Source organism: Mauremys mutica, chromosome 19 (genome assembly GCF_020497125.1).
Source record: "Mauremys mutica isolate MM-2020 ecotype Southern chromosome 19, ASM2049712v1, whole genome shotgun sequence".
In the NCBI taxonomy this organism is placed as follows: domain Eukaryota; kingdom Metazoa; phylum Chordata; order Testudines; family Geoemydidae; genus Mauremys; species Mauremys mutica.
In genome coordinates this window covers 9,648,375-9,661,108 of record NC_059090.1, presented here as the reverse complement: position 1 = coordinate 9,661,108, position 12,734 = coordinate 9,648,375, and the positions used below count along the sequence as shown (strand labels likewise).

The 12,734-nt window shown below is 43.0% G+C and overlaps 1 protein-coding gene across 8 annotated transcripts in view; it reads left to right on the top strand.

Moving 5' to 3' along the window:
- CAMKK1 (calcium/calmodulin dependent protein kinase kinase 1) overlaps positions 1-12,734 on the top strand; it is a 167,027-nt gene that overhangs the window by 130,336 nt on the left and 23,957 nt on the right. For all 8 annotated transcript variants that reach the window (XM_044994320.1, XM_044994318.1, XM_044994319.1 and 5 more), the window contains exons 10-12: positions 6,136-6,335; positions 6,924-6,977; positions 9,393-9,466. In XM_044994320.1, the coding sequence (XP_044850255.1) occupies positions 6,136-6,335; positions 6,924-6,977; positions 9,393-9,466 (328 nt within the window). The remainder of the gene's footprint in view (positions 1-6,135; positions 6,336-6,923; positions 6,978-9,392; positions 9,467-12,734) is intronic.

Sequence of the window (12,734 nt, the reverse complement as noted above, 5' to 3'; positions counted from 1 at the left end):
TGCCTTTAATTCCAACCACTATTGCTTGCGTTAACAGGATCCAGGCGACAACCTAACCCCGAGCACTCTGAGCACTGATGAAATAGCGGCTTAATATGGTGCGAGTGTAAACTACGCAATTTAATTTTACTGTGTATAAATATCACCAACTCCCTTGTTGTGATCTGTCTGTGTGTCTTCAGGAGCCAACAGTGGCACAAATGTATGCTGCTTGTGCTATTGTCCTCACTATATGATAATCAGGAGCTGTTCATGCTATTGTTCATGCTGATAAGCCCTTTGTTTTCAGGGCAGTTGGGACAGGATGTTTAGCTTTTTCTCTTGAGCTTTCTCTTTATTTCTCCATACTGTGAGGCGACAACTCCAGTGTTTCCTGTCATTGCAGCAGCCCACAGCCCTGTCACTGCAGCAGTCTTTTGTACTGGAAATGCAAATCACACCAATTTGCTGAAATTTTGCTGCAAGCAAAATGAGAGAACTGTTATCCAGGGTCATTTTCTGTTACAAAAAGCTCCCCCTCTGCAGTCTGTTTAATCCCTAAGGGTTCCAATGCATGCAATTGTCACTCTTTTAAAGGGCAAAAGTCACAGGACCCTTGGTCATTCTTCAGATGACCTTCCTATAAAACACAGCATGGAGCTACAGAGTAATTAACTAAATTACGTGACACTGTAAATAACATACTTTCATGTGGTCTTCAGCATGGTTTCCACCTATGTCATGAGTGGTTGTTTTGATATTCATTACTTTAAGAGAACAGGCGTCTTATGTTTTGCTTTCAGCTAATCAGCTGATACAATAGATGGGTGTTGTCTCATATTATTTGCCTCCAATTTGTTTGCACTATATAGTCAGCAATTACAATCAGTTTTACAGTTTTATTATGGTCTCTATTAAAACTGGAGATGGCCCAGGCTAAATGCTCCTGTACTTTACAGTATTTCAGATCTGAATCCAAAGTTTCGTCCCCTTTCTAATTAGAATTAACAAGTTACTTTTATTTCATTCATGAGAGAGCTGGAATTCTCTTATTTCTAAAGCTGGTTGGCTGGGAATTTTTTTGAAATCTGGTGTTTATGTTGTATGGATAAATAGTTCTTGGTTCTTTTCATAGGACCAGAAATCACTGGGAGTTGTTTTCACTGACTACAGTCAAGTCCATATGCAACTATATTTTATCGTTCCTTACACAGCCCCATATGTACCAAATACATTTCACAGTAATGTGAGACCTGGGACTAACAGCTCTGTTTGCTCCATTGAGATTTCTTTGAAGAACTATCTCTACCTGGGAATGGGTTTTCAGAGCTCTCCCTGTGTTTGAAATAATGTTGCAAACTCTTCAGGATGGAAAAATCTATACATGGCCCACACTAGAACTGAGGACAGATTTCTTTGATTTTAAGCTCCCCTCTAGGTCATTTTATTACTTAATATAAATAATTAGAGGGGGTGTTCTGGCTAGCAGTTCAGTACCAAATTATCCATTGTTGTAAATGAGCAACACACAACTGAAGTCAACAGAGCTCCTCCCATTTACATCAGCAGGGAATTTGGCCTGCAATGTTTAGAAATGGTTCTATTCTCATTAGTATGGCTTTCACATATGTAGCAGGAGGTTGTAAGGGGAGAAGATGGGGGTAGTAGTGTAAATATCTTTGTGTTAATAATAATGGAGATATACCAATCTCCTAGAACTGGAAGGGACCCTGAAGGGTCATCGAGTCCAGCCCCCTGCCTTCACTAGCAGGACCAAGTACTGATTTTGCCCCAGATCCCTAAGTGGCCCTCTCAAGGATTGAATTCACAATCCTGGGTTTAGCAGGCCAATGCTCAAACCACTGAGCTATCCCTCCCCCTTGAAAAGGTGTTAACTGATACAATGCTGTTATTACCATAGGCACCGACTCCATGAGTGCTCCAGGATTGGAGCACCCACGGGAAAAAAATAGTGGGTGTTCAGCACCCACTGGCAGCCCCACCCAGCAGCCCACAGATCCTTCCCCTCCCCTCCAGCGCCTCCCACCCGCTGGCGGCCCTGCCGATCAGCTCCTCCCAGTACCTCCCGCTCACCACAGTCAGCTGTTCAGCAGCATGCAGGAGGCATTGGGGGGAGGAGCAGGGGCAGGAAGAGGCAAGGGGAGAGGGTGGGAAGATGTGGGGTGGGGGTAGGGGTGAGGCTTGAGAAAAGGAGTTGAGTAGGGGCGGGGCCTGGGGCAGAGCGGGGCTCCAGCACCCCCAGGAAAATCCCAAAGTCGGTGCCTCTGGTTACTGCTATTAGAGAGGCAGTGAATACGACCCTGGGTTGGTACTCAGGAGACCTGGATTGGCCGTTGACCTGCCATTTGACCTTGGGCAAGTCACTTCACCTTTCTGCTTGTTTCCCCACCTGCTTTCAGTGTCTTCTCTATTTAGATTGTAAGTCAAATTTTGACTAAGGCTCCTATGCCATTTAGGTGCTTTTGAAAACTCTACAAGGAAAGCAGCAAAGAATCCTGTGGCACCTTATAGACTAACAGACGTTTTGCAGCATGAGCAAAACGTCTGTTAGTCTATAAGGTGCCACAGGATTCTTTGCTGCTTCTACAGAACCAGACTAACACGGCTACCCCTCTGATACTCTACAAGGAAAGGACTCTCTCTCACCATGTTTGTGTAGTGCCTAGCACAATGGGGCCCCGATATTGGTTGTGTCCTCTAACTGTTACTATAATACAAATAAACAAATAATCCTCATTTGCAGTCTTTGAACATAATGACTTGTGAACCACGTACACTTATGAATCCTGTAGTTTAGTGAACTTCATCCCAGTTACAATTTATTATGAGTTTATTTGTAGTACATATTATTTAACATTTTATATTGTGATTGCACCCAGAGCCTACCCAGATCAGGGCCTAATTGTTCCGAGTGCTGTACAAACATATCAACAACAGTTTCTACACCAAAGAGCTTGTGTTTACTGTCTTTTTATTAGATTTCACAAAGGCAAGTAATATATTTTGAAAGATAAATATTTATTTGACTTGGGATCATGTTTTACTTTGTTTTATGGATGAAATAATAAAAATCCCGGACTAAATTCTCCCCTGGTGTAAAACTCCATCGATTTCAATAGACTTTAACACCACAGCTGAATTAATATGACCTATATTTCATGGCCTGTATTTTTCTTGCAAAAATGTGTTGGGAATCTGAGCCCCGCAGTCTCTGGCTTATTCTTTAAGAATCTTATATTTCACACCTGCATGAAAGGCAGCTAATCATTTCCTGAAGAGAAACTGCAGTCTCATTTTCTTTCTTACATTACCATGATGAAATGTCAGCTCATCAATAGGTTTGCTCTGCAGCAGATGTCTGATAATAATTACTGTTGTCATAGGGTGTTTGGTGTTTACCCAGATTGTCTAGTCAGCCTCTCACAGAGTTAACCGATTCACATCACGATATAATTGCACGGCAACAGCAAATCTGGGATAGAATGACCACTGACGTTTCTTAGCACTAGATGACAGTGACATTTCAGATAACCTTTTCTGAAAGTTCTTGTTTAAACTGAATCCTGCTGTCATGATATTGCTGTACAATAAATCTGGTTTTCTTTTTATAATTTCCTTCTTCCCCTTTACTCCAGGACATAAAAATTCCTTTTCTTACCGCAACAGTATTGCCTCCAGGATAAACTGCAAACCAAGTAGTGAATTTGTTGTAAGGCTATCTCTTGACCTCGTGATCTGCAATGATGAGCTTTTCAACCTTATATAATTCAACTGGATCTGATATTTGGCAATGCTATAAACCAGTTAAGACTTAGAGTCCATTCTCACTTGCCCAGGAAGCAGTTCATTCATTCAACCTAATCATAATTACAATCTTTCCTGTTGTAACATTTCAGAATGGAAGTTGGTTTGAAACATGACTTTGCTATGAAAGGGTTCCTGGACAATAGCTTGTAAGGCCACGTTTCTGAACATGAGAGTGGTTGTTATTTTCAAGGTTGGAATATTTTTTTCTTTCCTTTTATTCTCTTTTAGAATAAAACATTCTGTGTCCTTTCAAAGGTTCCTGTTTATGGCACAACTAGAGCATGGTGGTATTCTCCAGAGTTCTGGCATCGACGATCTGATTATCACTCGGGTTTAAAACAGCCTCTTTCAAACTGAAAATGTTCACTGATTTTTTTGATGTGTCAGTTCCCGTTGGCACAAGGATGCTATCTTAGCCCCCTCAATCTTCCAGTCTTCTCATGTGGGCATGTTTCTTTCTGTGTGTGGGTCTAATGTTATGTAGATTAGCCAAGTAGAATTGCAATTTTGAGATAAACATCTAAAAAATGGAACCCATGGACTGCATCCCACAAACCTTTACTCGCATGATCAGTCCTGTGGATTCATTTGGAGCTAGTAGATGGAGTAAAGCTTTGCACCATCTGCAAGACTTGACTGTAATTACAGTATTTCCTTCTTCAACAGCAAAACTCCCTCTCCCTGGGTATTAAGATCTCTAGGGCTACGCCCACTCTCTCTTGTTAATTGCCTTTATCAGTTTGATTTTCCCCTTAATGTTTGTTCAGTGCTGGCGAAAAGTGCCAGATTGACAGGCCTGGCTGCATCTCATGTGACACGCATTTGACAGTCCTCCCACAGAATGCTGCATCTTGATTGAGATGCCATGCATCTGGCCAAGCTGCTGGAAGGCTGTGGGCATTTGCCTGCAATTGCACCTTTTGGACACTGGAGGCTGCAGTGGCATCTGCTGAGCAGGCAGCCATGTGCCACCAGGAAGTGGCAGTCGTGAGATTGGAGCAGTGGCGGAAGGTGGAGGGCCTGATATGAGCCCTGGGCTCCGTTTCTGCAGGCAGCTGCTCCAGCCACCACTCTCACTCATCCCCAGGATCCCCCAGCACCAGGGCCGGTGCAAGGATGTTTCGTGCCCTAGGCGAAACTTCCACCTTGCGCCCTCCCCCCTGCCCCCACGCCGCTGCCCTGAGGCGCCCCCCCCCTTGTGGCAGCTCCCCACGCTCTGCTCTGAGGCACCCCTCCCCCCGCCCCAGCTCATCCCTGCTCCGTGCACGAGCACCCCGAGCACGCCGTGGCCTCTTCACTGCTCCCGCCTCCCAGGCTTGCGGTGCCTAAGCTGATTGGCGCCGCAAGCCTGGGAGGCGGGAGAAGTGAAGCGACCACGGCGTGCTCGGGGAGGAGGCGGGGCAAGGATGAGCTGGGGCGGGGAGTCCCCCTGCGTGCCGCCCCCCCTTACTTGCTGCAGGCAGCCCTCCCCACGCTCCCCTGCCCCAGCTCCCTCCGCCTAAATGCCGGCGGCGACCAGGGCGGCTGAAGATCCGGCTGCCATGGTCGCTGCTGAAGAAAATGGCACCCCCCAAATGCCAGCGCCCTAGGCGACCTAGGCGGTTGCCTAAATGGTTGTACCGGCCCTGCCCAGCATGCTTCAGAAGCCCCCATTAACCCCAGCGCCCTCTACTCCCCAGTGACACAACAGGCAGGCAGAGTTGTAGAAAGCAGCTCTATTAATCCCACACTGGCCAATGTTACTTGATGAGGTTCTATTGCTCATCTAGCAGCAACCCAGCCATGGCTTGTATTCCTGAGCCCTGGTTCCTGCCAATCAGTCCCTTTTGAAATGTGACTGTCCTCCATTTCCACTCACTATACCACACTGGGGACTAAAATCTTCCTTTTATGCACAGAACAGTAGTCCTCTGACAATCACTGGTCCCAGGGCTGTGCTGGTATAAGTGATGACATGTATACATAAAAAATGCTTTAACTGACTAATTTACACCATATAAATTAAGGTTGCTGTCATTTTAAATACAACCACCCATGTTGATTTTATGGCCATTCAAATTTAAGAGTGAACTTCAAAAATACTAAGCTCAGCAAGGGGGAAATATTTTCTAACTACCCATGAGGGTTGAACGAGGCTCACTACAAAACAATAGTGGGTCAACAACTATTTTAGAAAGTATGATGAAGCCGTTGTATTTCTAAAATCTGATGTATAGGCCTGGGCATTAGCTAGCATTTTGTTGGAGAAGGAAGGGTGCTGTTATATATTGTGGCTTCTTCCGGATATGCTGGGTAGCTTTTGAAGAGCATGTTCCCATCTGTTTACAGTACACTATCAGAAGATCATTCACCGGGACATCAAGCCTTCCAACCTGCTCTTGGGAGACGATGGGCATGTCAAAATAGCTGATTTTGGAGTCAGTAATCAGTTTGAAGGGAATGATGCCCAGCTTTCCAGTACTGCCGGGACACCAGCCTTCATGGCTCCAGAGGCGATTTCAGATTCTGGCAAAAGCTTCAGTGGAAAGGTAAGTCTTCGATCACCACTAATTAGTCTGAGTTTTAGGACCTGGGGAACATGAAAAGAAGGATGGTATCCAAACCATCCTCATTGGTGTCTCTCTGTTCACAGGCCAGGTAAAATAAAGAAGAATTTTTCTTTTATTATTGAGTCAAATCCTGAGGTCCTAACTCTGTTTTACTCAAGACAAAACTCCCGTAGACGCCAATGGGAGTTTTGCCTGAATGAGGCTTCAGGTTTTGACCCATTATTATTTGTCTAGGTCAGATTTCTGCCAGTCTTCCTCATGTTAAGTTGTGTCTTCCTCCGCAAGTAGTCTGATTGAAATGAATGGGATTGTTTGTACAGTGAGGAACTACTGGATGTGATTAAGGCTGGCAGAATCTGGCCAATATCGGTCAAAGTGTGCTAGGTGGTTTGCAGACTTCTTTGTGTGCATATAGCAATGTATCTATCTAATTACATTGGTCAGTAGCTATAAAATTAGATTCCTAATGAAAAAGAGTTTATTTTTATGTTTGAGAAAATAGCTGTCTGATCTAAAATGTATCTGGCTGTTGGATCTAATTTACTAAGTGCAATTGCTTTCTTTCAGGCACTTGATGTATGGGCCATGGGAATTACTTTGTATTGCTTTGTATATGGGAAGGTAAGGTGACTGTAGAACAATTGAATTTTAAATAGGAGCCGCGGCTTGGTTAGCATTAGTCTGATTTTCCCACAAATAGGTGAAAAATAATAAACAGAGAGCTTGAATCTGCAAGCTCTAATTCTCCCAAATAGTCCTAATGAAGTCAGTGGGTGAATAAGGGTGGCATCCATGCATAAGAATTCACAGGTCTGCCCCATAGCTTACATCAGTGCCCAGATCGGCACCAGTGGTAATAATAGTGACATTCTTTTTTCCCCAAATATTTCCTGGATTTAGAAACAAATCAGGCAAAACGTGGAGTGAAGCATGAGTTTGATACAAAAGCTGCTCTAAAGTACTTTAAATGATCCAGATAGTGTGCCGTCCGTCAGCTGATAAACACGGCAGACCTGTGCAGGTTATGGTAACTTGCTGTGTGAGCAAAAAAACAATTATGGTTTTGTAGGATCCTCCCAAGGCCATGCAGGGCCCCACAAATCACACTGCACAGTTCCAAGGCTTTTTAGCTGATGTGGCTATAATTGATGGGGGTAAAATGTAAAGGAAGAAGTCATTTTGTTACGGTTGTGATATGGTTTAACTAATTCAGGATATTTTATTAGTTATGATAACTGCGCACTGGGCTAGTTCTAAAATAAATTATTTGCACCAAATCCTGAAGACAGTGGAATCTCTCAGAATTATGTCCCCTGGTGATATCATTTCCCCATGTGTTATGGCATGGAGAAGACTGGAAGAGGTAAGGTAAATAAAACCAATGAACTGTTCTGTTCCAAGAAACCCCCCTACAGCTGGCCTTGTAGTAAATACTGTGCACTCATTTCCCTTCATTTTATAACTCGCCTTGGCTGGGCAGTTCAGGGGACAAGGCCAGAAAACCATCCCCTATCCCACCAGAAGCAGGTGCTCATGCTACTGTCTTGGGACCAGCTGTAAGGAGCACTGCTGAATGCGCTGCCCCATACACTGCCCTTGAGATATGCTGCAAGCAGAGTGTCTCAAGTAAAGGCCAGTTGTCACAACAGCTCCGCTCCTGCCCACCTGCCCATGTTGCTCAGATAGGAAGAGCCAGAATTTAGGCATATATCAATCAACTGGAAAAAGTTACATTTGAAACAAATGTGCATTGAGCTCATGTATCTGAATTTAGCATAGAAAATTTAAAAAGTGATTGAAGAAGACTATTTTAAGCATCATGTAGGTGGTTAGTGCCCAAGAGATGTAAAGCTGTTCTATGAAGCATTTTTAAATCTGTTTAAGATCCTAGATTGTGAACAGAGTCTCCCAAGTAAATGTCATCCTTAAAAATTAATATATTTGAAAGCTGGGTCCTGCTTCGCTTACCTGTGAAGACTTGAAGCTCAAGATTCTGTTTCACCTGCAAAAGTCAATGACATTGCAAGCAGACAATACAGTCAGGGGGAGTCAGTGATCTGACTAGCTGTCATAGAAGGCCCCAGAACTATGAACTGACATCACAGCAGGCAACTAAAGAAGGAAGCAATTTTCCATGTATCATATAAAAATACACCCATGTATTCTGTTGAGTGGAATTCGCCTACTTGTGGAGGCTCCATACAAGGTCCTCCTGACCAAAAATCCCCATGGTAGCCCTGCATGGCACTGGCTGACAGAGCAACACCACTTGGGGACTACACCCCTGTGTGTGTGCTGTGAATGAGGGTTTCCCACCGGCTCCAGATAAACTGGTATATAGGAGAGCATTGAGGGGAGAGGGGTAAGAATGGAACCATTGGATCTGTGCTTACACAAATCCAGTAACTGTTGTCTAGAAGTCTAAAGCAGCAGCAGACACATTCCATAGACTGGAATAGGGGCTACGTGGTAACCCGCAGCGTTCGTGCAAGTTGCATGTGTGTAGGGTGGGGTTGGATTCCATCCTCTGGCCTTGGGTAATTTTCTTGCTTCATCTTTGTTCTCAGACAGGTGAATCTCCACTATTCATTTTGGAGATGAATTTCTTACTTACCTTTTGTATGGTAAACAATAATACCTAGCACTTATACAGAGTTTTTCATCAGATCTTAAAGTGCTTTACAAAGAAGGGTAGTATTGTTACCCCCATTTTACAGATGGGTAAACTGAGGCACAGAGACACAAAGTGACTTGCCCATGGTCACCCAGCAGGTCAATGGCAGGGTCCAGAATAGAACCCATATCTCTTGTCTCTCACTCCAGTGCTGCATTCACTGGGCAACCCTGGTCTTTTAAAATCTCTGCCTTTAACTTTTTAACTCTGCTTGTGAGAGGTGGGAAGATTTTACTAACATACCCTGCATGTATCTTCCGGGTCAAATTCAGAAGAACCATGTAACAAAAGTATATCTGAATGGCAATTGCTAAACACTTGAGATGCCTAACAGCTGGAAAACCATTGCTTTGTTTTGTTAGTGCCCTTTTATAGATGAATACATTCTGTCTCTCCATAACAAGATCAAGAACAAGGCGGTGGAGTTCCCAGAAGAGTAAGTAAACTTTACTGCACTATTGTAAAATAAAGTGCAGTCTGCAATGTTATTAACTGTGCAACATACATGATAACAGGTGGCTATTGTGCTGACGCTGTGTGGAGTTTTATGTGTGTATTTGTTCTGAGGTTTCCTATCTGTGTATCCTATGGCCCCCATTATTGTAGTATCTTATTGTGTATTTAATATAAATATGTATTTGTATAAATCTTTAATGTATTTATCTCCACACCCTTGTGAGGTAGGGAAGTGCTGTTGTCCCTATTTTATAGATGGGAAACTGAGGCCTGAGACTAGGTGACTTGCCCAAGGTCACACAGGAAGTTTGTGGACTTGAATCCTGGGTCTCTGCAATCTAGCTCTCTAACCACTGAACTATCTTTCCTTTCCAGCTGAGCTAGCCTCCCTCTGGAGGCTTTGGGGATGTTGTTCAAGTTGTGTTGTCTCTTTTCTTTTTTTCTTTTGCTTGGTCTACACTCTATTGTTTGTAAAAGTGAGAAATTCCATGGGCCAAATTCTAGCCATAAATGAACACGTGCAGTTTTCACTGAAGTCAGCTGAAGCTGGGTGCAACATATGTGAAGATAGAATTTTGGCCCTAAGTGACTAAACAAGGTTTTCCGATACTTGACTAAGGGCTGGTAGTGCCCGAGGTATCAGCATAGTGTAAAATTATTTAGTTATTTATTTATTTGGGTTTTTACAAAGTCTAACAAAAGAATACCCCTCCAATGCTCAGAGCACCCTTAATCTTAAAAAATGCACTATAAAACAAACAGACAGATCCGTTACCCAAGATCAGCTCAGATAACTTAATGACAACATATATATTATAACAGACTCAAACCAACCCCAATACAATCCCTAGAGCACCAGCCCTGTCCAACACCCGTCTCACAGACAAGAGAAGAAAGGTGGGCCTTGCAGCATGTCCTGAATGCAGAAAAACTCGGGCTGTTGTGAATCTTAGGAAGAAGCATATTCCAAAGGTTTGGAGTGAATGGGGAATGCTCTGGAATCTGCCCTCTCGGTTATAGCCAAGGGGCTTCAGCTCAGGTGCCTCCGCTAACCAGAGTGTGGTACTACGTGCAGTGTTCACAGATTTTGCTGAAGAAAGATATTTATTCAAGTCCAAATCCAGCAGTTCAGTATCCTCATCACTTATGATAAGCTAATAGCATTAGCATGAAGTGAGTGGTTTTAGTGAATAGCTGTAATTCAGTGATGGAGGCTACCAGTACATGGTGCCATGAGTTCCATAAGGATTGTGTATAGAGAAGAGGACTCTAGAAGAAATGGAGGGATAATCAGAAGGAAGCTGCTGGAAGCATATATGGCTGCAATCTATCTGTGAAACCTGCCGTTGTAGCAGAATTCTTCATCTCAATCCTTGTATTCTAGTGGAGCGCTGCAGGGTTAAGATATTCTACTAACTCGGCCTGCTAAGAAGGCAGGATAAATAGAGACACACCAGAGATGCAGTAGTCTCACCAATTGATTAGAAACTGCAGTCTGCCTCTTTGGCAGTGCCCAGAAAGTATCACAAGCCCTGGCATCCGTAATGGTTTTCATAGTCCCTTTTTTATCACAGCTTAAGATCTAGGACTCTGTGACCAATGAACCTAACGCTTAATGCAACTAAATAGTAGTAAGGGAAAATAAATTGACTTAAGACTATATTAAAGAAGTCAATAGTTCAAGAGGCTGGAAGAACAGAGAAACCCATGGAAGCCAAATCCAGCAGGACAATAGCATCAGTCTAGAGGAATGTTTTCCAAGATGGGAATTTCACCCTGCAATAGTGGGTGGGCCACAAAAGTTCTGTTATGCGCAATAGTACAGTGAAATAGTGACATCTACAGCTGTCCTGTTGCCTGTGTCCTGTAGTAGTAATGAGAGTCGTTTCATGCCGTTTGTAACTATGGGGTTGGGTTTTTCCCCTCATGGATGCCCATCCAAAAATTTGCTGTACAAATGAGAGTCAATTTAAAAAATAAATAGTTAATAATATATGAGGGGGCTATCAGGAGAGCTCCTGTGAGAGTCATGTTGGTACCAGTGAGTGCAGGATGTTTGGGTATTTTGTTTCTAGGGGAAGAGCAGAGGCAGCATGAACCCAGAAGGCTCACAAGGATGAGTCCCAGGGGATACATGTGAAGGCTCTGTTCTCTTGACCCACAGAAATCAGTTGTTCTATTCCTGTCAGCTTGAACTAGCTAGCTGAAAAGTCTGTCTGCAGATTTATTAGACTCCTGGCTTCTATCAGTAACCCCATTATGATGTAATAAAATCAGTCAAAGCAATATTATTGTACTAGGGCATGTGTGCCAGTGATGTTTCCAGAGACAGACATGAGAAGATCCAAATGAATCATCAAATCTCAATTTCCTAGAATAAAATAAAATAAAATATCAAAACCTCTGATTCTCCCTTAGTTGAAGCAGCACCCTATCTAAGCTACTGCCGAGGGACAGAAAGTATAATTTCTTCCATTTCTTCTCCCTTTGCATGTACTGCAGTGTTGGAATTGAAATGATTGCCAGTTTTACCTCAGATAAATATTATTTTTTTATTATTTATTATTTGTTTTACTGTAGTGCATAGTTTTGGACCAGAACCCCATTGTGCTAGGTGCTGTACAAATATAGAACAAAAAATAAATATGATTACTTCACTGTTGGCTATATTGTCTTCTCCTTCTCTATATTTACTGAGAAAATACCTTTATTACTGCAAATTGTATCAAGTTAGTTATGAACCAGATTGTGAACCTCTTGTGCTCACTGGTAGTTCTTCACACAAGTACTGTGATTTGAGTCAATGGGATTACTTGTGTTAGTAACCACTCACCAGTGTAAGTTTTCCAAGATCTGACCTGAACCAAACCCCCCTACCAAAAAAAAAGTTACTTTCCCCCCTCTCCCTCCCGTAAGAATCAGAATAGTAGTGCCCTCTACGAAAGTCCTGTGATAACAGAGATAATAGAAGTTTGAGTGATATACTTTCATGACCCTGGCTTAGTTTGATGTGGGACACAGTAGAACTGTACTACTGGATAATAATGTAACGCTAGGTCCTTTGATACTTCCTGTGCAGAATATTAATTGGGAATGAGAATTGTGTTGGAGGATAATGGTTGGCCTTGCAAAGGATGAAACAAAGCTGCTGAAGGGCTGTATGCATGGAAAGCTCTCTTTCAGAATATTCACCTACACTATAATGGATTTTTTACTAAGTCGGTAACTAGGATGTAGCAAGGTTGATC